Source organism: Anguilla rostrata, chromosome 10 (assembly GCF_018555375.3).
Source record: "Anguilla rostrata isolate EN2019 chromosome 10, ASM1855537v3, whole genome shotgun sequence".
Lineage (NCBI taxonomy): Eukaryota > Metazoa > Chordata > Actinopteri > Anguilliformes > Anguillidae > Anguilla > Anguilla rostrata.
In genome coordinates, this window is record NC_057942.1 from 26,982,777 (window position 1) to 27,008,472 (window position 25,696).

General features: G+C 39.8%; 1 protein-coding gene across 1 annotated transcript; it reads right to left on the minus strand.

Moving 5' to 3' along the window:
* Nucleotides 1–1,262: 1,262 nt before the first annotated feature.
* LOC135233101 (zinc finger MYND domain-containing protein 19-like) lies at nucleotides 1,263–24,962 on the minus strand. The gene is made up of 6 exons (XM_064296294.1): nucleotides 24,674–24,962; nucleotides 15,711–15,770; nucleotides 12,396–12,502; nucleotides 9,637–9,777; nucleotides 3,476–3,656; nucleotides 1,263–2,565 (listed from the first exon to the last, which is right to left on the minus strand). Exons 1-6 carry the CDS (start codon nucleotides 24,722–24,724, stop codon nucleotides 2,422–2,424), a joined length of 684 nt encoding a protein of 227 aa, XP_064152364.1. The 5' UTR covers nucleotides 24,725–24,962; the 3' UTR covers nucleotides 1,263–2,421.
* Nucleotides 24,963–25,696: the final 734 nt, after the last annotated feature.

Genomic DNA, 25,696 nt, shown 5'->3' on the forward strand with positions numbered 1-25,696 from the left:
CCTCAGTAGCGGGTGGAAGAACCATATGCAGCCACAACAGCCTGGCACCTCCTCCTCATGCTGGTCACCAGCCTGGTCACGCATTGCTGTGGGATGGCATTCCATTCCTCAACCAGGATTCGTCGCAGTTCAGCCAACGTGGTTGCGTTGGTCACTCTAGCACGTACAGCACGCCCGAGCTGATCCCACAAGTGTTCAATTGGGTTGAGGTCTGGGTTGTTGGCAGGCTATTCCATTCAACCACGTTGGCTGACCTGCGACGAATCCACAGTTGGGATGGTATTCTTTGGATTAAAAGCCTCTCTTTTCCCTCTATACATAGCGCTGATCATTATGGCCAGACAGTTCAATTTTTGTTTCATCCGACCAGAGAACACTCCCCAAAAAGGCTAGGTCTTTGTCCTGGTGATCACCTGCAAACTTCAATCTGGCTTTTTTATGCCAGTCTTGGAGTAAGGGCTTCTTCCTTGCGCTACAGCCTTTCAGGCCATGGCGATATAGGATTCTCTTAATGGTGGATGTAGATACTTTGGTACCTGATGCCTCCAACTCCTTCACCAGTTCCTTTGTTGTTGTCTTGGGGTTCAGTTGAACCTTTGGGACCAAAGTTTGTTCAGTCTTGGGAGTTAATTTGTGCCTCCTTCCTGAACGATGCAGTGTCTGTGTGGTCCCAAGATTTTTATATTTGCATACAATTGTTTGTACAGATGCTCGTGGTACCTTCAGTTGTTTGGAAATTACTCCTAACGAGGAACCGGGCTTATGGAGGTCCTCATCTGTTGGCTGAGTTGCTTGGATTTTCCCATGGTATCAAGGGCGAAAAGGCAGTGGCTCTAAAGGTAGGCCCTTAATAGAGCCACAGGTGCCAATTAACTCCCAATTATGACAATTAGCCAATCAGAAGCTTCTAAAAAGTCATTACATCAATTTCTGGAATCTTCCAGACTGTTTAAAGAGACAGTCAACTTGGTATATGTAAACTGTTGACCCACTGGCGTTCTGATATAAATCGATTAGAGGCAGATTTATTGAATCAGAAATAACTCTCTCTAATCGATTGTTTTAGAATTACCTCTGATGTGAACAAAGTAGCCCTAATTGACTTGCCAAAAGAAATGTATAGTAATGTGAAATGTGTGGTGTTGTGAAAAACTGAGTTTGAATATCTTTAGCCTAGGTGTACGTAAAGTTTCGGCCCAACTTTATACGCAACCATTTGCTCATTTCTGTGATTTAACACTGCACTCACATGGGAACAGAAATATTTTATTCGCTTTTATTTTTGTCATTTTTTTCCATCATTTATTTTGTTCTGGCAAGTAATTTATACTACATATGAATTCATTTTTCCATTTAACAATAAAAAACCACCTTACCCAACCCTCCAAAATCATTCTTGCTCCCTCCAACAGAGAAGAGACAAAAGTTTGGATAGGCAAGTCAAAATCAGTGCACAGCATTGAACCCACCCAGATAAATAATTATAATTCTAAAAACAATTACCATCCCTGTCAGTATGCTGGAGTGTGCTTGGACCGAGATGCTGCATTCGCTGATGTGTCTGCACAACTTAGTGCACGTACACCTGTCAGAGAAGGGCAGCTGCTGTCGCAGTAAACAATGCCATTAAATTTCCATTCCATTCGCAGAACCTGCAGGCTTGTGTAAAAGTGACAACTACTCGTTTCTGGATATACGCAGCCACCCAGAACAAACAAGTGTGTACAAAGTAATACATATACAATATGAACAGTAATGTGTAGTGTTAGTGAATGACTGTTGCAATGACTTGGGTTACGTTACCATTTTTGAATGGAAATACAGAGGAAGTCCAACACATGTAGATTCTGCCATTTAGCTCAGAAAAAATAACCTATAGCAGGGAGGCCCTGTAGTACATTCAGAGCACCTGCTGACCTTGAGCCTCCCCCCCCACTCCTTCAGTCATGAGTAGTGTGCAGCAGTGGTCCACCCTGGTGAGGGGGGGGGGTACAGTACAGTAACTGCAAGACCTGTAACATTCGTGCCAGACATGCAAACATTTTTTGGAGGGGACTGAGTCCAAGTCATGGATTCCAGATCATGTTACTGAATAGGAGGGTGAAGGCAAGAGAAAGGGATGCTTGCTGGCCGTCATCTTAAATCTTGTCCACCGATGTGACGTTTCAGCCCTTGTGCACCCTCACACCATACACAAAAATCTTCAGATGGATGTCTGAGTATTAGTAGAGCAGAGATGGAGTCTCCCCCCTTTTACACATATAAATACTACATTTCCCATAATGCCACAGGTCAGACGTTTTTACAGCAGACACTGAGAGGATTGTTCTGGGAGGTGTGATTTTGCCTTCCACTTGCTTTGAACTTTAAAGTCTTCTCTCCTATCTGTCCTGCCACCCGCAGCCTGGCCCGGACCAAAGATCATCGATCCGGCTCCGGCTCCAGCTCCAGGGCTCTCTTTCGCTCGCGGCACTGCTTTTTATGGGCTGGCCAGTCCCTCTGCTGGCACTGGGACCCACAGTAACGTGCCACCTGGCATCGGCCACAGATGTTGAACTCTCTGAGCTATGAGTGGAAACAAAACAAGCACAGTTTTGTTTCTGTTCTTCAACTGATAAAGGGTAAGCTCAGAAGGTTTTTATTGTGCGGAAACAAGTCAATATCTACTGGTTTGAACACACTGATAAGAACAACATTATTAAATGATCAACATTTCATTGCTCAAGCTTTACGATGCCCATAAAAGCTATAAAAACAAAAATATATTACTCAGTGTACTGAGCTTTGCCCTGTAAGCAAACATTACCCCCCCTTCTAGTCAGCAATACAACCTGACCTACCTACCAGCAGTAATGGTTTACGTATACACTGAAAAGATTTTTCAAAAAGTATACCAATGTAGTGTCATTCTGTAGTTGTATTTTAGATGTCCAGTGTTTCTTCGTTTGAAAAATAACAAATCTTATATCATGTACAAAGCACATTTCATTCATATACACAGCATACATTTACATATCATGATGTCGGGGCGACATAGCTCAGGAGGTAAGACCGATTGTCTGGCAGTCGGAGAGTTGCCGGTTCAAACCCCGCCCTGGGCATGTCAAAGTGTCCTTGAGCAAGAACCCCTAACTGCTCTGGCGAATGAGAGGCATCAATTGTAAAGCGCTTTGGATAAAAGCGCTATATAAATGCAGTCCATTTACCATGATGTCAAAGTGATCACAGCACCAAACTACTTTAATAGGACTCTCCATTCACTCAAATGACAAGCTCTGACTAGCTGTATTACTGGCTTTCATAACCAACTGAAGGACAAGGGATTGGTTGTAGGTTGTACACATGCTCAACCTGACATAACATTATAGGTTTTCTTTAAAAGGGTTTAGAAATCAAAGAAAGTAAAGCTGAGGCATTTCTTGGGCGCATTTTCCAGCCTGGCCTGTGTCTCAGTAAAGTGGGTGGCTATACTCACTCGTCTCTCAATGAGCGAGCATGGTGGGTAGTGGCACTCGTAGTAGGTACAGGAGCACTCCTCCTCCTCCACCAGCTCCCCGTTGGCATTGTAGTAGCGTGTGCGGCTCAGCTCCATGTACTGCTCCTCCACGGGGTCAGCTGGTACCTGCTGGATGGCCAGCCAATACAGAGACTGCTCCCTGGTGAACAGACATAAACGTAGAAGTTACTGACACATATCCTACTGTCAATATACCATAATGATCGTGAATCACAACCAATCCTAAAATGCTGTAAGCTGCCGTAGTGTATATTACAGAAGCTGTGCAATGTTCCTTAGGCTAATTTCATTTAAACTGTAACAGGTACAGATGGGACAGATACCCAGCTACTTCAAACAAGAGGTTTACCTGTGTCAACAGATTCAAAATTTGAATCCAAATAAACCATGAAACTGTTTTAATTAGTTGGACAAAAAAATTGGTGATTGCATTTATATAAACCCAGAAAATACAAACTGGACCGACGCAATACAGACAGTACTTGTCTGTGTAGGCAGGGAGCTATGCATTGAATTCCAACCCTAATTGTGGCATGAAAATGGTCTGACAAGAAAACATGATCATTAATTACTTTATTAATGTTCATGATCCATTTTCATAACTTTTAGTTGTTTTTCTTTTAAAAATACAAATAATTAATTTATTGTTTATGTCATTCAGGGCAGTAGTTTTGGAAGGATGGTGCTCAATTCAAAGTAGGCATCAAAAGCCAGCTATAAGGCCCAACGGCCAGTTGAAGTACCTATACTGGTTTGTCCATTTTTTATATAGTTCAGAACTTGTGTATAGATGTATATTACTGGTATATTTGTGTATATAGTGGCATGCATTGTAGGTACACTCGGTCAGTCTGTGCCGTCCATATAAAAATAATGACTCTCTTTAACCGCATCTGATCACATCATCTGACCGCAACATTCTAAATCTGTCACACCGGTGTGAAGATTCTCTGACACTACCAGGAGGAATACTCATTCGTAGCTGAGATAAGTTATTTAGTCACGCCGGTTACATTATACATATATGTACCCCACGCATACGCGACCGCCGTTTACCCTTCCCCCTTTGGTCCAGAAAGGGACACGTGCGCACACGCACACTCTCCTACCTTCCTATATTTAGCATAGTTCTCCCCATAGATTAGTGTATGCTCTGTTTGTATGTCTGTTTAATAAATTAGAATCTGAGTCAAAATGGCCTATCCAAGAACTACATCCTTTCTCATAAATCTTTGATTTAATTAGACTCTTAATATTTGTAATTTTGATTATTAATTGAAGTTCCAAATTTATGGTCGAATAGTCTAGATAACTAATTTTATGAGACAGTTTGAATTTGTATCAAATCTAATGGTGGAGGATTACAGAATATTAGTACAAGGTATAATTTAGAATTAATGTATATGTTCTGAATTTGTCTATGAAATTCACTTGTATATTACAACGTACTAAAATACATAACATGAAACCGGTGTGAATGATGTACCAATACCTATACTGGACCATGATACCTAAAGTGAATGATATGCATGACCACTGAATTTTGGACACTGATGAAACCATTACAAAGGGTGCGACTAAGCTACGATCATATCAAACTAATACTACAGAGAAGATCTGATAACTTGCAAGATGTAAAGAAAAAAATTATTGCCCCCATATCTTCTCATGCTCCCAGTAATGAACATGGCATGCCAAACCAGCCATAATTTGCATGGTCATAGATCTGTGTTCCTAAATAAATTAATAAATAAATAAATAATGGTGATGGTACCTTATTTCTGGATAAGTAAATCCTATTACAAGTCAAGCAACATTACTGTAGCAAATAAGAGATATTTTAAATGTTGGTACATGACTTTGTGTTTCTGAAAAGTTCCAAATTCAAGAAAAAAAGATCATACAGTTATATTCAAACTATTTTTTAGCACTGTATAATGCAAATTAATCATTATGTTTTGCCATCACATATCAGGTGTGAGATAATATATTTTCTGCATTGTCTCATCATGACCTAACTGAACCAACGTGAAGTTAAACCCTTAGCGCACATGACAAATCTGGCCAATCCTTGCCCATTTAGAGGGTACCCTATTTAAAGCTTCAAAACTCCAGATGTGAGCATCACAGAGACTTGAAAAATGGCTTAAATGAAGCAAGACATTTGTACCATTTACAATACTAACTTAGATTAATTCTTCCTAAATTACGAACATAAACTAAAGTGCCACAAAGCAACTGTTCAGGCAAAAAAGCAAAAATGAATTTGCTCTTTTTTAATTTGCAATTAAATACTGAGAGGTTGCACATATACAGCAGGTTGAACTATACATGTCCTGGATCAAAAACTCCTTGACCACAAGTTCATCTAAGGGTGATATGTAGAACTACTAAATGTCTAAATTATGCATTGCCGTAAATCACAACATATTCACGTATTTCACTACAAATCAACAGTTTTGACTCAAGAAACTCACTGTTGCATCATTTTCAAGTGGAAATTACAAGCTTTCCATCAGTACAGTGGTCTAAAATATCTAGGGGTCCAGAAACATATCCAATATATCTCCAAAAATGTTTTTGTCCATTATAAAGCATATAAATGAGCCCCTTATGAAGGTTTAAGATGAAACATTGATATCAGATTAAATAATGCAAAAACATTGTCACACAATGCGGTACAGTAACTAAATGTGTAATAATGAACTCTTGTATGTATTTCTGTATTCTACAGTATGTAATGTTTTCTTGTATGGGGATGAGGCGACATGAAAACAATATTCAACCGTCCACCACGTTTTGCCAATATTCCAACTCTCTAGAGACAGAGACAGTAAATCAATGTTGTAGTTCTCTCCTCTTCGGTCTTACTACAGAAAATGATGTCAGCTAGGTCTATGATCAAACATATGGCTTAGCTATGCTCAGAAGTCCTCAATAATAATAATATTTTGCAAGAAACCACAAAAATCATTGATAACGTTTTGTCGGGTGCAGTTTTCTTTTACTGCTACCACAGAGCGAATGCGTAAGTGAATGCAATGATGAGAAACAAAAACAAAATTAGACATGTTATCCATAGTTAGAAAGCTTATACTGTCACTTACTGAATAAATGAATTGTCAATTAAGCCAGACTGTACCAAAAAGGGCGACAACGCTGTAAACAACACGTGTGGTATTATGCACAGCTATTTTGGAAGGTACCGAGGCACCACACATGTGCGTATATTTCACAAACGAATTGTCCAAGACAATATATGACCACTCGGTCTCAAAAGGGACATCTCTGCACGTAAAAAACAATGGTAAGGTTGTATGTTTATTCAATATTTAGTCCCAGATATTGACTGTAGAATGACATGGTATCATTTTTGAAAACTTTGTCTTGTTTATTTCGTTATTCAGTGAGCAATGTTTTTACTATTGTTTGGTTTATCTTGTTTCAATGACGGAATCAGATTTTTGAATGGTAAAAGATGAGAAAGCAGGGAGGGGGTTCCTGTTAAATGATCGACCAAAGCAACAATGGTGGCGCTGCAAAACTCCGTATTGGGCATAGTTGTCCTGAATCGTCTACTAATGAAGCTAGAACACAGAGTGGGTGTTTAACTCATAATTTGGTTGCAGGAGCAATGAAAGCCTGAGTTGTACAATCTAGGCACGCCGGTGTGCCGACCACTAGGGGATTTGCACTAAGTGGTTAACTTCATACACATAATCACATAACCATGTAAAACACAGATGTTTTGCATGAGGTTTGCACAAATGCCTACATAATGCTGTCAAAAAAATTTCTTCATACCATGAAGAGTCCCGGACTTGTTTACTTTTTGTTTACATTCAGGACAGATGCGACTGCAAGCGAATCAGACTGTGTTACCCTTGCAACACTTTGAACAGAACCAATTCTGGTGTTGTGCCGTTTTTCCGAATACCCTTCACGTGAATATCAAGCTACACCCTATGAACAATGCCCACTTTTATTTTGCTTAATTTCTCCTATTAATATTAAAACAATAATACTGTGGATTGCAGTAAGAACATGCAAACCATGAACTGTTAACTGTTGACATGAACTGGTGGGCCATAATAATTTCAGAAAGTCACAATTCACTAATTGATTCACCTTTAGTGCAGTGGTTATCACAACCACATCTCCCCTTGGGGACAAGTCCAAGCCTCGCCATAATGGGAGGCGTGTACACACACAATGACAAAATTTCTTAAAAGAAAAATTATCAAAAGTTAAACACAGTCATTTATCAAACTGTTTGGGTCACAAACGTAATTTAACTCTCACTATTTTTGAGTGTGACTAAAACGTTAATAATTAGTGGCCGAAAAGTTATTTTCTATATCGCAACTCTCATCATTACTGTAGGTTTATGAGCAAGGGGTGCTGCAATACCCTCAGCACCCTCAACAGCCCTACTTACGCCTATTTACGGTCAATAACTTAATGTACAATGCGGCAAATTCAGTCCTGTAAACCTCCCAAATGCACAGAGCAATGTGATAACCTTTGCAGGACATATTTCCAAAAAACTGCTTGAGTAAACATCTGCAAAAATAAAAAGTAAAAATCGGTTCTGGAAGTAATTTCTGGTAAAAGGTTCTTGTTTTTTTTAAATACAATAAATGAAATCCTTTTAGAAAAGTTAACTGTCCTTGAAAAGTTAGCATGGTTTTCGAGTGTATTCCAGCGGGATTTAGAAGCTAGGTGACCAAAGGTTATTTTCGTTTCACTCCTGCACAACTATAGTGAAACTCCTTCACAGGACAAGTAGGCCTATTTCTCCAGCAAATTATGGTCCTGCCAAATTTGGGTCTGTTACTTGTGCATATTGTTCCTTCACCACTGTGATTCCCTGGAATCACAGCAAACATTACGGGGATGAGACAGGCCTCCACAAACCATAGCTAAAAATAAAGAAAACTTAGATTATTTTGTTTAGTTTTTTACAGGGGCAACATAGCTCAGGAGGTAAGAGCGATTGTCTGGCAGTTGGAGGGTTGCCGGTTCGATCCCCCACCCTGGGCGTGTCGAAGTGTCTCTGAGCAAGACACCTAACCCCTAATTGTTCCCAACGAGCTGATTGGTACCTTGCATGGCAGCCTTTCACTGTTGGTGTGTGAGTGTGTGTGTGAATGGGTGAATGAGAGGCATCAATTGTAAACCACTTTGGATAAAAGCGCTAAATAAATGCAGTCCATTTACCATTTACTTGGGTCCATAATAAGAGAATAAATCACCAGTAAGATAAGCCACAGAACACTGTTTTGTCTCATTCAAAATACAACAGATGCATTCCTCATCCCAAGAGACATTCGAGACCAAAAGGCCAGGCTCAGACCATATCACAAAGTGACAATGTGTTCCAGTGACCAGCATTTGTGTTTGTACTTGCAGACAGTACCAGTGTGTCTTCTTTAAACCCCGGCCATCTACACAGAATTTTGGGTCTTTTATTTCAAGGAGCTTTGCTAGGGAAAACTCGTTATATTTAGAAGGGCACTTGATCTCAACTGTTTGACTCTCCATGGCAGTCGCAGCTTGTAATTCCATCAGGGGAGGCAGCCAAAAAAGGGTAGAGCTGAAGTTTTCCAGGAACACTGACATCACTTCCTCTGTTCAATAAGAACAATTTGAAATGGACTATAAAATACTCAGAGTCTGTCTATTTGTATGAAATGGAACACTCACTAGAAAACAAAAGCTCAAATGCAAAGAATAGTAAACTAAGCATACCTCTCATTTGGTTCCCAGGTCAATATTTCTCACTTTTTTTCATTTGCATTTCAAAAGCTGAGGCTTTTATTCACAAACATAATGGAGCAATAAACCATGGGTCTGGTATTCTATGGCTTGTCGGCCTAACTTTTTGAAGAAGCACTGACTAGTGTTTTCTATCAAGGGGCGTACTGTAAACGGATACACATTCACACAATTGCATTTGCTGACCTACCTAGGCAAGGAACATGTCTATGTTTTCCACAGGATTGACAAATTTATGAACAATATATACAATTGGCCCTAATCCTGCCTATTTTGAGTAGAGGATCGAAACAGGATCACTTCTGTGACATGTCACATGTATGCAATGCTTTCTCTTGTACCTTTGCTTGCTGGAAAGCTCTTCAGATTTGGGGCTCCAGCCCACTGGAACAAGACGCAGGTTGTCCAGCCGGTTGTCGACAGTGACAGAGTTTATGTGGACCACTTGAAAACTGGGAGCAATGCCGCCTCTGTGCTTCTCCCTGCCAGAAGCACAAAGTTAGACCTTATAAAAGACCGGCATCTTTACACACAAAGCATGAAGATACATTCAGTGGCTTGGGCACATGCACACACACACACACCAACAGCCCAGTCACTGAAAGAATCAACCAGTTGGACACCTATACAGTGTACTGCCTCTACACAGTTCAATAACATAGATTTATACACAAAGTATAAAACATAAATATGAGCATACACTGATGATACATCTACTGTTGATAGCAGACTCCGATCAATTTGCTTTGTAAGTACAAGGTGAACAAGGCATTAACACTGCTACCATTGGGTGTTTGGATTAAAATTACTCTAACACTGCAAATGCAATATCCCCCTCCTTCCACAACATTTACAAAATAATTTGGGCTTAAAACAATTGCATTTTTAGAATAAATTTAAAAAATGACTCATTAACGAAATACAGGCAGTGCCATTTTCTTCACAAAGAGCTCTCATCAGATAATTGGTAGTAGGTGCTGGTAACCAGGTGTGAATGGGTGGCTCTCTCCCCTGGCATGCTATACAGCAACTGAATGACCGACACTTTGATACGAAAGGATTGATCATGCGCTATTGAAACTAATTTCACACATATAATCACTCAAAATTAATTGCAACTGTTGGATGAAGATGATTTACTTTGATAATTGACTTCAGCATGGCGATCAATAATTTTAGCCATTGTAGTTATAGAAATGATATGTTTATAACTCCATGGAGATAATGTCTTCGGCATACTTTAAGTTTTTTTCACAGAAACTGCGACTTTGGCTAAAGACAATTGTTTCATCTACAACCTTCCCAAATTCTCCCACGTCACTCCTCTGCTGCGATCACTCCACTGGCTACCGATCGCTGCCAGGATCCGGTTCAAAGCCCTGACCCTTGCCTACACTGCTGCCAACAGGACAGCCCCCATCTACTTGCAGGACATGACTCGATTCTATGTGCCTGCTCGATCACTCCGCTCTGCGGCAGCAGGGCGCCTTGTAACCCCTCCCACCGGCCCAAAAAGGGATCACAGAGCTTCTCCACCCTAGCTCCCCAGTGGTGGAACGAACTCCCCGTCCCTCTCCGAACCTCCCCCTCACTACCCGTCTTCCGCCGTGGCCTGAAGACTCATCTCTTCAGACTATACCTAGACTAACCACCACCACGCTGTATATTTCACTCTAAATCCTCCCCCCCCTTTTCATGACACTTGTTACATGTTGCCCCATCCCAGCACTTTTTGGTAATTTGTATTTGTCCTAATACTGTAGCTTATTCTTCTGCCTAGTTGGCTTTGCAGAGGTTAGGTCTGAATAGTGTTCACTGTGTGAACTAAACTCTGTTCTTGGCTAGAAATAGCTGTACAAAATAAGTATTGTACCTTACTGAACCTGTGTTTAGCAGTTGTCTATGACCATGAAATGCACGTTTTGTACGTCGCTTTGGATAAAAGGGTCTGCCAAATAAATGTAATGTGTGAAATGCAATCAATTTCTGTGGGGTCCCTGCTCACACAAACAACAAAAGCTGTGCATTCCAGTGGAACTGATGACTAAGCGGAGACAGTACACATGTAAAAGCGCACTCCAATTAACTTGTTGGCGCAAACACCTAGCGCCCATGACGCCGGCGTCCTGAGATTGCTCAACTCAGACATTCTGCGCTCTGGCAACCAAATTATGAGTTGAAAACACAAACTATGTGTTCTAGCTTTATTAGTAGACGATTCATGGCAACTATGCCAAATACAGAGTTTTGCAGCGGCACCATGGTCGCGCTGGTTGTTCATTTACCAAGCACCCCCTCCCTGCAGTCTCATCTGTAACTACACCCCCGCACGCATGACACACTGGACAACAGTGTCTATCTGGGAATTCATAAAAACACTGTCACATGCGAGTGTGACAACCCTGGGAGGAGAGATGCGGCAGTACTGGGGAACACCATTTCTGTCGCATAGAGAGAAAAAGCGCACAGTTACAAACATTAAATAAAACAAACAGACCACTTCACCCTTCCCCCTCAACGGTTCCGGGCAAAAGCAATAAACTAAAACAACTAGCTAAAATAACAAAGACAAAAGAAAGTGGTAAATGATAAATGGACTGCATTTATATAGGGCTTTTATCCTAAGCGCTTTACAATTGATGCCTCTCATTCACCCATTCACCCATTCACACACACACCAATGGTGAAAGGCTGCCATGCAAGGTACCAATCAGCTCATTGGGAGCAATTAGGGGTTAGGTGTCTTGCTCAGGGACACTTTGACACGCCCAGGGCGGGGGATCGAACCGGCAACCCTCCGACAGCCAGACAACCGCTCTTACCTCCTGAGCTGTCGCATATTTCACACTGTAACGTAAACGTGTGTGTGGGGTCAGGCTTGGCCATAGAAGGTAGGAAAAAAAAGAGAAAAAAACAGGGCCTTTCTAGTGTTAACAGGGGATCAAATGGAAACACCCGTTAACACTAGAAAGGCCAAGTTTAAAAATTTTTTTTAATTCTACAGCGTTAGGCTGATCTAGTGTAATGTATCAATTTCTGCATCCACAGAGACCTAATTTCATAAAGATAATGAAACCGCATGTTGCAAAACCACACTCACCACAGCAACTCGTGCAGATGTCGGCCGGCCCAGCGTCCTTTGCCGACATTGAAGGCATAGGCGAAAATCTTTGCTCCATTACCATCGGAGTCTACCTCCATACGTGCCTGATGGAGAAATAAAACAAAAAAAAGTGTACATCAGCGAGGGTCTGCTAAATTAGGACTCCTGTTCACAGTTTACTGAACATTTCTTTCTGAACATTTCACTGGAACCAGTAAAAGAACATTATTTTTGTTTGGAACATTGTTCTGAAATGGCATAGCAAATGTAATTTTGAGTTACATTCTCATGGCTGTCAGATTTATGGGGAAACTGAGCTGGTTAATCACAGAATCAAAAAGTGAGTCATAGATACAGAAAAGACCACCACAATTATGGGAAATTTGGGTCTCTAGTATCACCAGACTCAATATTCATAAAAAGACTTGATGCAGCACTGCTAGGCAACTGTTAGCAAGCCTGAATAATAGGCTATTATACTAATTTAAACAAAAAATAAACGGGCATACCCCTTTAAGCTGCCAAATATCTGTTTTTTTATTTTTTATTTTAAACAAATGGGCAGTTCACGGATTATTGCTAACACTTGATTAAATTAAATACATCAATTGAATTGAATTCCATAGTCGAATTTACTTTAATTTGCTTTATCTTTCAGCTAACTACTCTTTTAATTGAGAACAGCCTCTACATTTAGCCTAATATTTTGGTTGACATCCCATCAGCTAAAGTTATAATGTACATCATGGCTAACTGCCATTATTTCACTTTTGGTCTTACTAAATTTATAGTTTAAAACCTGGGAATAGTCATTAATTACTTAAAGCTTGACAGGCAACAATAAAGAGCAGAAAGAAGTCGATCATCATCATATGGAAGCAAATGGTTTCTCTACCCATTGTTCTCCTTTGATTTCTTCTTTCAAGACAACACCCAGTGAAGAGAGCCTAAGTGGTCAGCAGAGCTTGACATTAACACCCGTCACCCGGTTAATGCGGGTAGAATTCGGCAGAATTCTTTGGACAGTTTGGCTGCACCCACTGGTCGTTCCTTTGTATTACTGGAAAATTTGATAGTCAGTCAGCCACAGGTTCTCATGCAAGTATACACGAGTGGCCTGCAACACATTGATCACGAGGTACCCATAGCTCAATGGGTATTCTAGAGTAGCCAAGAGATTTGGCAATAAATAAACTGTTTCCAGTCAGTTTCATGTGCCCATCATCATAATCCCATCACAAACTTATTTACAAATGTATTTTTGCACCCACTTCTAAACGCAATTGAATTATTTGCTTAAACTGCTTTCAATCAATCAATTACAGGCATGTATACATTCAAACTTTACATAGCCTAACAAGCTACAGCAGTCTGAAGTGTGACTGTGGTCATGAAAGCTATACTGACTGGTGAGTTTGGTTAGTTAGAAAGAGATCAAGTCATCATGAGTAACAAGGAAGGTCCGTTGAATAAAAAGTAAAACGGGAGCATGACTGTAGAGTGGGGGGGGGGGGGGGGTGGGGTTTACAAAATAAATAACCTGGCTTGTGTCATTGCACAATATTAATAACCACAAAAGAAAAAAGGAAAATCATATTTCAGGGTGTTAAAACAGAACACAGTGTATTTCACTAATGGTGAAAAGTCATTTTATTTCCCTCTATTTACTCTTATTCTTAATGGAGAATTTGTATTCCATTCAGTTACCAGAAAACAGACATAATTCACATAATTGTATACCTGATGAAGACCTTTCTTGAATAAACCACAAGGGAGCATTTGCTGGCGTGCAGGTATTCTTTATTCCTTCATTGTGTCATTCTTTTTCCCTGCACCTGGCCAAACCAGTGGATGTGTAGCCTATATAGTATGTTCTTCTCATAATAAAGACACAAATGTAACTCCATAGATCTGAACTCAACTGACCATTTATGGCCTATGCTGGATCATCACGAGTGTTTTCTGCTTCATAAACTAAGCATGAGTTGACAGACTTTTTCCTGGGAGATTCATATATAGCCTAATGGTATATAGTATGTAGTGTGGTCACGAAGGGCAGAACAAAATAAAACAATTTGCAAAAGGCCAAAGTGTGGGTCACTGAAAAGGAATTTACCTTGTAAGCCAAAATAAATAAAAATGTAAAAAAACTCTGCAATCCCAATTACCCGTTTGATTACCAACTAAAAGCCTCACAAAGAGAGTAGCCAGTTTAAAAATAAGGCAGCAATAATGCAAAGATTCCAATAAAAAAAAGTTGAGGCGAGTTGAATTCATAGAAGTGGTGTATAGAAGTTACTTCAGAGTTATGAACAACCTCCATTCCCAATGCGTTTGTCTCTCTGAGATTCCACTGTCTAGAACAGAAGTTTTTGGACCGCAACTACCACAGCTGATGTAGCCATCTCCGGTTTTAGGCACCTCGGAGAGTAAAACAAACCATTATAACTTATATGAACTGATTCTCTAATCACTTGACACATATTCTGAAGTACACAATACTCAAATTTGTATCAATGTACAAAATCTTCTACACTGCACCTGGAGAGTTTTTGTACACAATGAGAACATCGCTAGTCAAAATAAAAAAAGGATCAAAAGGTACACTACACGGCCAAAAGTATGTGGACACCTGACATCCAACATCTCATCCAAAATTATAGGCATTAATATGAAGTTGGTCCACCCATTGCTGCTGTAACAACTTCCACTCCTCTGGCAAGGCTTTATACTAGATGTTGGAACATCGCTGCTGGGATTTGCTTCCATTCAGCCAGAAGAGCATTTGTGAGGTTGAGCACTGATTGGACATTACAGTCTGGCTCGCAGTTGGCTTTCCAACTGATCCCGAAGGTGTTGGATAGGGTTGAAGTCAGGGCTCTGTGCAGGCCAATCAAGTTCTTCCACACCGGTCTTGACAAAATAATTTCTATATGGACCTTGCTGTGTGCCCGGTGGCATTGTCATGCTGAAACAGAAAGAGCCTTCCCCAAACTGTTGCCACAAAGTTGGAATCACAAAATAATCAAAAATGTAACTGCATTAAGATCTGCCTTCACTAGAACTAAGAGGCCTAGCCCAAACCCTGAAAAACAGCCCCAGACCAAAGGGGTGTCCAGATACGTCTGGTTAGAAAATGTACTTCTAGTTGATCTATTCATGCGAATAAACTGAACAAAATCCCTCAATATCCAAGGCTAATCACATTCCAATTGTCCAGACTAACTATCAATGTACAAATACAGGCAACAAACTGTCAGTCTCAAAAACACAGCCAAAACAGTCCAGTGACATCTAAAAGAATCCTCTTACCTCAAAGGCATAGTTTTCCACCAAGGGTATGTCCTGTTCATCTATTAGAGTGTATTTCGTCTAAAAAGAGAGGAAGAGCAGCAGAGTCAATACAGGAAACAAATTGTATGAATGTACCTGAAAATAGCAAGTATGATAAAGCAGCTCACAGACAGGCAACATAAACATTAGCTTCAAGTTTAGAAATGCTGCGTGAAATGCTTCCAAGGAAAAAACGTCACTCGTTATCTATTGGGTATTGATAAGACAGCCAGGCCTTGCAGTTTCCGTGGGATTGAAAAAAACATGTCACGTGATTATATGGAAGCTGTGTGACCTTACTGCTTATTTCAAGCCAATAATAAGCAGTAATACATTGCAGTAATTCACTTAATTTGTACAAAAATACCACATTTTAACACGTTTTCACATAAACATTCTTTATAAAAAGAGATGAGTCCACTAACCACATGACTACAAGCTTAATGCAAATATTTAAATTGATCTAGGAGATGATGTTAAGTACTTTTTCAAAATGGAAAAAAGAGATTAAAATGAACTGTAATGGTCCAATAGGCAAATCTGTTCTTTATGCAGGGAGGAATTTAGCAGCAGTAGATTCATGTCTGTAGGTGGTCAAGTGTTTAAATACTAACAAATCATAGCACCAACAAATGGCCAATTTTTTTTCCTGCACTCATCCATGTAACACTCCATCACTCTGTCAAGTATCAGCAAATTCCCAAAAATGAGCAAACACCAAATCCCAAAGATGAGCAAAATGTTTGGAACTGGACTGGAATTAAATCCTCCCATAACAGCTTTTGTTGCCTTCAGCTTGGAGACAAAATTAGCTCTAGTTTCTCCATATTTTAACCACCGGACACCATTCAAATTTTGTTTTATTCAGACTGATATTCGCTTTAAATCAGTGCAGGTTTCAAGCAAATTAACCAAATAAGTCCAGAATGAACTAAATTAGCATATTTTTTGCTTAAATTAAAATTTAACACTGCAACCATAATTTTTCCACTTTCTTTATATAACTTTTAAAGATAACCAGCCAATGACCATATTAGTACAAGTTTCGTGCAAATAGGTTAATCGTTCCAAGAGGAAAATTTGTTCAACTCTTTTTTTTCAGTAAAATCTTAGATGGTAAAAAATCTGACATGGAGCAGTTTAACAGTCCATGAGCCTTTTTGTTTGTTGTGAGGAGAGGAATCTACAGACATGAGCCCCATCTTTCTACGGTAATTGGTTCAATAGTAATGACCATTTCAATATTGAATTCATTCATTCATTCAGAATGCTGCGGCTCGTCTGGTCTTCAACCTCCCCAGACACTCCCACGTAACTCCCCTGCTCACTACCCTCCACTGGCTGCCTGTTATAGCTCGCATCAAATTTAAAACATTGGTCCTAGCATACCAGGCAGTCAAGGGATCAGCCCCAGCATACCTCCACAAGATATTCAAACCCTACATGCCAGCCAGATCCCTCCGTTCTGCTACCTCAGGACGCCTAGCACCTCCCCCTCTTCGCACCTGCACTTCCAGAACATGTCTCCTGTCTGTTCTGGCCCCACGATGGTGGAATGACCTCCCTGTGGAGGTCAGAACAGCTGAGACACTGACCCATTTAAAACGACGACTGAAGACTCACCTCTTCAGGCTGCACCTCTCCCCCTCCCTCCCTTCCCCCCTGTAAATGACTAAACTTAGGGTTGTAACTAGGCAGCTGTTTCGTAGGTGACTAGGTGCATTAACTGTCTTAACGACTACTTGTATTTTTTCCATAGATTGCGTTGTTGCCGTTCTCGTTGTTAGTGTTAATCAGTTTAACCATCAGGGTCCAAGTTGAACTATGCGGTTGTTCCCTGCACTTGGACCGGTACTTCTCTCTAGGGGTTTCGTCATACTTGTTATGGTTATACACTTTGTTGTACGTCGCTCTGGATAAGAGCGTCTGCCAAATGCCTGTAATGTAATGTAATGTAATGAATTAAATTGATCACTCTGGCCCCACCAAGTGGCCAATCTGTGTAGTTTTCATTCAGGATGAAGGGGCCATCAGCCCATTCATTTTCATTAGTTTTTGGCCAAAAAATAAAAACAAGAGAGCTGCAGCTTTGTTGTTTGAACCCCTAATAATTAGGTCTATAGGCACAAACATCAAGGGAAATAGGCTACTTCATGTCATAGGCTACTGCCCATCAGTACACCATTTTATGTCCTTTTTGAGGTTTAAGGGAAGATAAGCGCTGGTTTTCATTTTCAGGGATACTGAACAGAGGCAGACTAACATTCCTGGGGCACTGATTACCCACTCTGATTCAGTGCCCATTGTGCAAATGCAAATATATTTCCTCAGCTGTTTTTCCAATATCAGAAAGCAAGAATGGTTATCTAGCCACTAAACAAGTTTACATAAGAATCTGAATGTTTTGAGTAGTGGACAAAAAAAGGCTGTAAAAGTATGTGGACACCCCTTCTAATTAGTGGGTTCAGCTACTTCAGCCACACCCATTGCTAACAGGTGAATAAAATCAAGCATAAAGCCATGCAATCTCCATAGAAAAACATTGGCAGTCAAATGGGTCATACTGAAGAGCTCAGAGACTTTCAGTGTGTCACCATCCACCTTTCAAACAAGCCAGTTCATCAAATTTCTGCACTGCTTGAGCTGCCCAGTCAACTGCAAGTGCTGTTATTGTGAAGTGGAAATGTCTAGGAGCAACAAGAGCAGTCGCAAAACTGTGGAACACACAAGCTCACAGAATAGGACCACTGAGTGCTGAAGCACATAGCGTGTAAAAATCATGTCCTCAGTTGCAACACTCCCTACCGAATTCCAGACGATGACATTCTAGAGAATTTTGAGGCAACAGTGGAAGTGGGGAAGGCCCTTTTCTGTTTCATCATGGTCAAAGCAAGAGCCATAAAGAAATGGTTTGCCATGTTTCCTGCGGAAGAACTTCACTGGCCTGCACAGAACCCTGACCTCAACGTTATCCAACAGCTTTGGGATGAACTGGAATGCTGACTGCGAGCCAGGCCTCATCGCCCAACATCAGTGCCAGACCTCAATATGTATTATATGTAACATAAATAAATATTGATAGATTAGATAGATTCCATGTATAAGTAGAGGGTTTGGATGGGTTGAGAGGTGGAGGGGAGGTGGTGTTGAGGTGCAGAGCAGCCTCATCTGCACCCCGCACTCGATGTAAGACACATTTGTTGCACATTTATTATGTATGCATTTAGTTATGAGTCTATAAACAAAACGTTTGTGATGTGCTTAATTCAGGCATTTCAATATTAGAGGGTTACATACGGTTAAATTAAGTTGAGGCAAGCATCTGTCTGCATCTTTAATGCCCATAATTAGCTCTGGTGGAACAGATTAACTTTTTCAGGAACTATAGTATTTATTTTAGGGTAGGGGCTGGGGAGCAAATCCCCCCCCCCCCAATGTCAAACTTACTCCGACGCCCCTGTCAGAACCCTTATTTTCGTTGCAAGATGCTACATTTTGTTTTAACTGGGTGATCACTTCAGTGCCACTATCCGTTTCCAATTCAAAGTGAGACAGTTTCCTGTCCATTTCCTGAAATTACTCTCAACCCTCTATTCGCTATTTTTCATAAATTTTAAAGATGTTATGGCAACAGATTCTTGGTTTAAGTCAACACACTTTACTTTTTCATGACTGATAACACTGACTCTACCAAACACTCTTGCTTTGCTAAGAGCTCCAGAGGTTTTTGTTAGGGGTTTCCATACGAATTAGTGTAGACTTAAATGGGCTTAATGGATGGATTACATTTACCTAAAATGATTAGAATAAGCAGACTGCCCCTCACACATAAAATGGGCTGTAGCTCAAAATGTACCAGAGATCCCACTCTTGGATTTTGCTGTGCCTATACAATAGGGTTTATATTACATCATATAAAAAGATGAGAAAAACAAAAATTAGCCATTTCCACAATTAATAAATTACTGTACTAAAATCTCTTCTGGACTTGTGATTACTCTCCTAATTTAGAACTTCATATAAGGATTATAAGGATATCAGGATGTTGTCTATACCATGTAGAGCTGTCAATATTGGCCAAAATTATTTATATTCTGCCTAAAAATCAGATAACTTTGGATACATTACAATTTAAAATACTGAATTACATGCCAAAATTTGACCAACTTTCAGGCTGTGTTACTGTGTTATGTCCCAAACCAATGAAACAAGAGCCGTAACTAGCAAAGGCAAATTTTATTTGAACATAAACATGAACGCAGTCAAATTGGGGGAAAAAATGTTAACATTAACATTCAAGATTGCTTACAAGATATAGGCTACATACAGAATACTTTTATAAAGCTTTTGTTTAAATAAAATTAAGGTGCATTTGATCCTGAGGGATAATTTAATACAACAAAGTGCTATTAAAAATGGAAAAATACTTCCTCTGACCTTTTGGAGAGGGACATGGGTGTTCTGTAGACCTAACTAGGCAGTAGGCCTATAGCGCAAAGCTACTCTAAAGATACATGCTGTAGGTATAGGCTATAATTTTATTTTTAACCCATAAGATTTCATACTCCTATCATTGAGTCAAATTGACATGAAGCAGTTTTCACAGATATGAATCTAGTAACAATTTGTAATTGACGTTAAAAATGTAGGCTATGTGTAGCGGGGAATATATAGTTTCATTAACATTAGCTAGCTAACGATGGCTACAGTCAGCATTCCTCCTGCCAAGTTACCGCCGGCTAATAATGGCCACTTTTGGAGTCAGGGATCCCTTATCTCATCCAGATGTTGACAGCAGGGACTCCAGTATGCAGTCCAGGGTTATACTAATGGTATAAAAAATAAGGAAAATATTTTTTGTATATTATTGCTCTCAGCATAAAGGAGACAAGCCTCATCTGCTGTCAGTGGAAGTGTTATAGCATCACTGTCACAATTGCTATGCACAAGAGCGCTCCGATCTATGATTCAGCAAGCCAAGCATGTAGGACAGCTTGGAACAGGCTTCCAAAAATAAAAAGTTGAGAGAAAAATGGAAACAAGCGCCAACAATCTGTTGATTATGTGATGAAAAGCTTATAAATGTTTGGAGTTAAAATCTCATTTTCACCCAGATCCTTGCATTGTTATTTTTATGATTTTCACTCAGATGTTTTTTTGGCATCAGGCCATTTTTTCAACCAATTTTCACCCGATATTTAAAATTAAGTATAGATAACTGGGTTCTGAATACTTGTGATTCTTGACTTTTCCTGATTTAAAAAAAATGTGAACCATTTCATTGTGGTTCATATCAATGCATGATTAAAGAATATAATTTCCCACAAGCCCATCTTTATGAAGGGTATGAATAAAATGCACTGTAAAAGCTCTCAAACAATCAAAACTCACAATAAAGGAGCTTATAACTGTAAAAATGTTTAGCCCAAAACTGTTTATTTACACCATGAAACTAAAATACAGCAGGTACCAGTAGGTTCTCAGATTGTATGAGGAAGGGCCTATCTTACTAGACATATACTAACATTTATCCATATATTCCAGGAAATAATTCTAATTAAAACTGGCGTCTTTAACTTCACTTTCAAAGTCATTAATATTTTCAAACAACCCCTTAAGTGTTCTCATTTCTGGAGTTCTACTGTATGTTTAGCAAGATTAAACAAATAATTACATCGCTGGTATGGACTGTACAAGTATTTTATTACCTGGCCTGCATTGGATAAGTAATTCAGTACATGGTAGCTAGCTGGCTACTTCTGTTGCTAATGTTTGTTCTAGGTAGCAAACTAACATTGGGTGAGCTGAACACAACAAAGATGAGCAATATGAACAGCATCGCTAATATTAACATGATCACTGTGTTGGGACTGGCAGTATAAGCTGATCACTCAATTTCATAGTCAACATTATCCTTGTGATATGCAGCCAGCAAACGCATAACTTGCTAGCCATAGGCCACGTGTTGACCACACTAGTTATACATTGGGATGGCAGGTATGCCATTCCGCCAAGTTACGCCTTGGCGGGGGCATGCCCCATACCTATACAGCACCGACAGTTTGGCACTTTTCAGGGTTCAGGGTACACAAGTTGCGACCTAGGGAGCTCTAATTCTACGGGCTTGCTGATTCTTTTGTCAATCAAGGCTCGTTGGATGGCCGTCAAATCCGTGAGTACATACACTGGCCATATTTCACCTGCGTTTCTGATGCGTTTACACTTACGCCACCACACCCTTTGTCACAGCCACTGTTTTACATATATAGCAAACCGAAACTGCTAAACGGTACACGCTCATCAGACTGTACAAATTCACACAAGGATAGCCATAATCCACAACCGTTTCTTACAGGGTCACTTCGCATTTCTCACTCTCATAATAAAACGCTTTGCAAAAAGAAATGATCTCATAAAAAACACGTTTTCAACATACAAAAATGCCAAGTTACTCACACATACAAGACATACACCGTCTATAACTCATTCATTCAGACTGCCAAAATCCAGGCCTGCCATTAAAAGTATTGATATCAAAATGACACCAAGTTACAATACTACAAACAATATAGGCTATCTTGCCTCACCAAAATGAAATAAGATGTATTCCAAAGCAATGCTACCCAATATTTCCTCAATTCTTTCAAGTCACTTGGCCCTGTGTTTTGTAATCTTGCCATTTTACAATCTCATGCAAACTTTGTGTCAGATCAAAGTGTCAAATATTTCGAATTGCCTCATGGAACACATTGAAATTCATGTAGAAAACTACTGGTGAGTAACTACAGGAAGCATATTTCTCCAGAAAACAAATTTGTACTCGCTTCTGAACTGAATTTGAGTAAATGTAGAAGTTATTGTATATTTGCCACGTACAATAAATACTGCATGTAAAATACATATTGTACATACATACATAGAGAACTTCTTTATCCCCATGGGGACATTTCCCTCGCAGCATGTTACATTCACATTTACGAACACACATTTATACCAAGAAACATACAATCATTCACGCAGCAGAAAGGCTGGGCAGCGAAATACAGACATACCAATACAAATTGGACATATAGACACCTATTCAATCAATCTTGACTGTGAGAAAGCCATCCACACATATGTTTGGCCTGTCCATGTAATGCATGCTTATACACACAGGGCCAAGTGACTTGAAAGAATTGAGGAAATATTGGGTAGCATTGCTTTGGAATACATCTCATTTCATTTCGGTGAGGCAAGATAGCCTATATTGTTTGTAGTATCATAACTTGGTGTCATTTTGATATCAATACTTTCAATGGCAGGCCTGGATTTTGGCAGTCTGAATGAATGAGTTACAGACGGTGTATGTCTTGTATGTGTGAGTAACTTGGCATTTTTTCTTTTGTTTTTTATGAGATATATGACATACAAGCATGAGATAATTACGCATGAATATATTGTTCATGGTGCCAATGCCCAATCGATGTCAAAGAGAGTATGCGTGGACCTAGTAACAGCAGCACAAAGCCTCATCATTGTGCGAACACAAACCGAAAGTCAGTGTCTCGCTGACTCGCTCATGTCAAGCTCATGTGCAGCAGAAGATTCAACAAGATTCAGTTCTCTGTAGCCCAGATGTTCCACTGAATTTGAGGATTTTACTTAACTATATAGTTACATGTATGGTCATTGTTAGTGTCCACAAAATTACTTGCACATACAGTTCTAATCTACCTACTGAAAGAAAGCTAGGTAGATTACTCTTTCAGTCCATACCTGCTACACAATTCTGTTTCTTAATGCTAAATACTTGTTGAAACTGATATCATAACTACTATCGATTAACACAAATCGGATTACCTAAACCGGCAGTGGAAATTAAAAGGGCACGTAGATGTACAGCTGTGACGGACTTTTACCAGTGCTGGTGTTAATGACGGCTTTATTTCATCAAGAGTCCCCGATAATTACAAATGCCACGCCTCCATATCACAGCAGTGCCAAAACTCCAAAGCGATGAGAATTGAGAACGAATCGTGAAAGAAGATAATATGGACTATTTATTCATAGCAACGTGAGCATTGCTTCCAAACATGAACATTTTTTCCAATGTTTTTTTTAATAAAAAAAACATTGGAATATTCAATATTCAACACTTCCCAAACATTCAAACGTGTTCGTATATATACACGTTATTATTATTATGATAATTATTATTATTTATCTAGACACGCATTACATTGCTAAATCGATTCAATAAAGCTCACTTCTATGCCATGGGTTTGGCCATCGCAAACACAAACTTAGCTTGTTACGGCTGTCCAGTAGCTAGAAGCTAGCTAGTCTGGTCGCAAATCTCTTTGTCGCATTTTTGGTTGCATATAAAACGAATGAACCTGGCTATAGCCATCAGCTTCAGTTGTTATAAAATATACATATTTTGAGGATTTATTTAACTGTTATTCTGCGTATTCATCTCCAGCCTCTCACAATGTCACCAAAGTAGCCAAGACAACATCCGTCTGACATTGATGAGATGTTCTTATTTTGTTGGGAACACAACACTAGTCGACCTAAATAATTTAATTTACACGGAGAAATACACATATGCATAACACGGCTCAGTCTCAATTGATCTCCTGAATCGTAGCTAAGCTAGTCACGTTGGCTATACACTACCTATGTAATGATAACTAGCATCACTCGCTCGCCGGCTGGTTAGCAAACGTTAAACTTCGCCTCAAAATCCGGGATCTAGCTGGCTAGCTAACTCACTCAATAGCAGACAAAATAGCTATAACATATATACCCGTGGACTGTTATATAAATATTAATTAATTTTCGCCCATCGAAGCTTCGTTTTTTACGTTTTGTTTCTTTAAATCAGCTGAATCCTCCACCTCCCCGCGCACAAAAAGTGTAGTCTCTGTCGCACATGGCAGCCCGTGGATCCAACTCACCTTCCCGGCCACACGGCCCAGACGAACAATCCCAAGCTTAAAATCCGACATTTGGAGAACAACGGGTGAGGGGCAACAAGTGAAAGCCGATGAAGTGATCAGGAACTTTTATCTCGTCAGGGCGGCCCCCTAAATCCACTGTGCTGCCGGTTTCTTCGCTAAACCGAGGCTTCTTCCTCCCGCTGTTGCCGCCGGTCTTACTGCACACACAGGCTGCTGCCCCCGACATATCCTGCTCCGGTCAATATCCGGTTCCGTCGCATTGGCATTGAAGTCGGGAGCAGGGGACCGGGGATTGCCATTCTCCGTGAAGCTTATCTACTCCAGTGGTCACTTGAGGTATTGCAGTTTAGTAAACCCAGGTGCCAAAAAGCAAATTGAAGTCCATTCAAAACAACGAATTTACCCTGGCTAAATAAAATTATTTTGGACAGTAGGCTACTTTAAAACGCTAAAATTTATTAAATTTCTTCACATTGAACTAATTACAATCCAGGCACCGATTTCTTTTTTCTGAGTCCTAGAGAAGAAGATATTAGATTTATTTCATTCGAATATGGTCTGAATGGTTTTAACGTTACAGTGCCCGCAACTGCTTACATGGGCACACCCGCACCTGAACGAGTATGAGGTTGTGATTGACTCATTGATGCTGAAAAGGACTGAACTGGGAGTTGCCTGCTGTATCAGAATACAGAGTATTAAACCTTGACCTAGGATTACATTGTCATTTTGATATTATTACTATTAATGTTACTAATAATAATGTTACCTGCCATAACTTTCTTATGCCCATTTGTTATGCTGATTAATCGTGACATAAATAAATGATTAGTAATAAAGCTGCCATATGTGGCTCTGAAATTAAGATGTTATTACGCTGATTCAACCATATGATTTTGACTACATTGTCATTCTGATATTGCTACTAATAGCCTACTATCAAAAATGTTATTAGTTGCAGTATTTCTGTCTCTGCATGACAATGGTGCTGCTGATGACGAGTAATCACATATGAAAAAT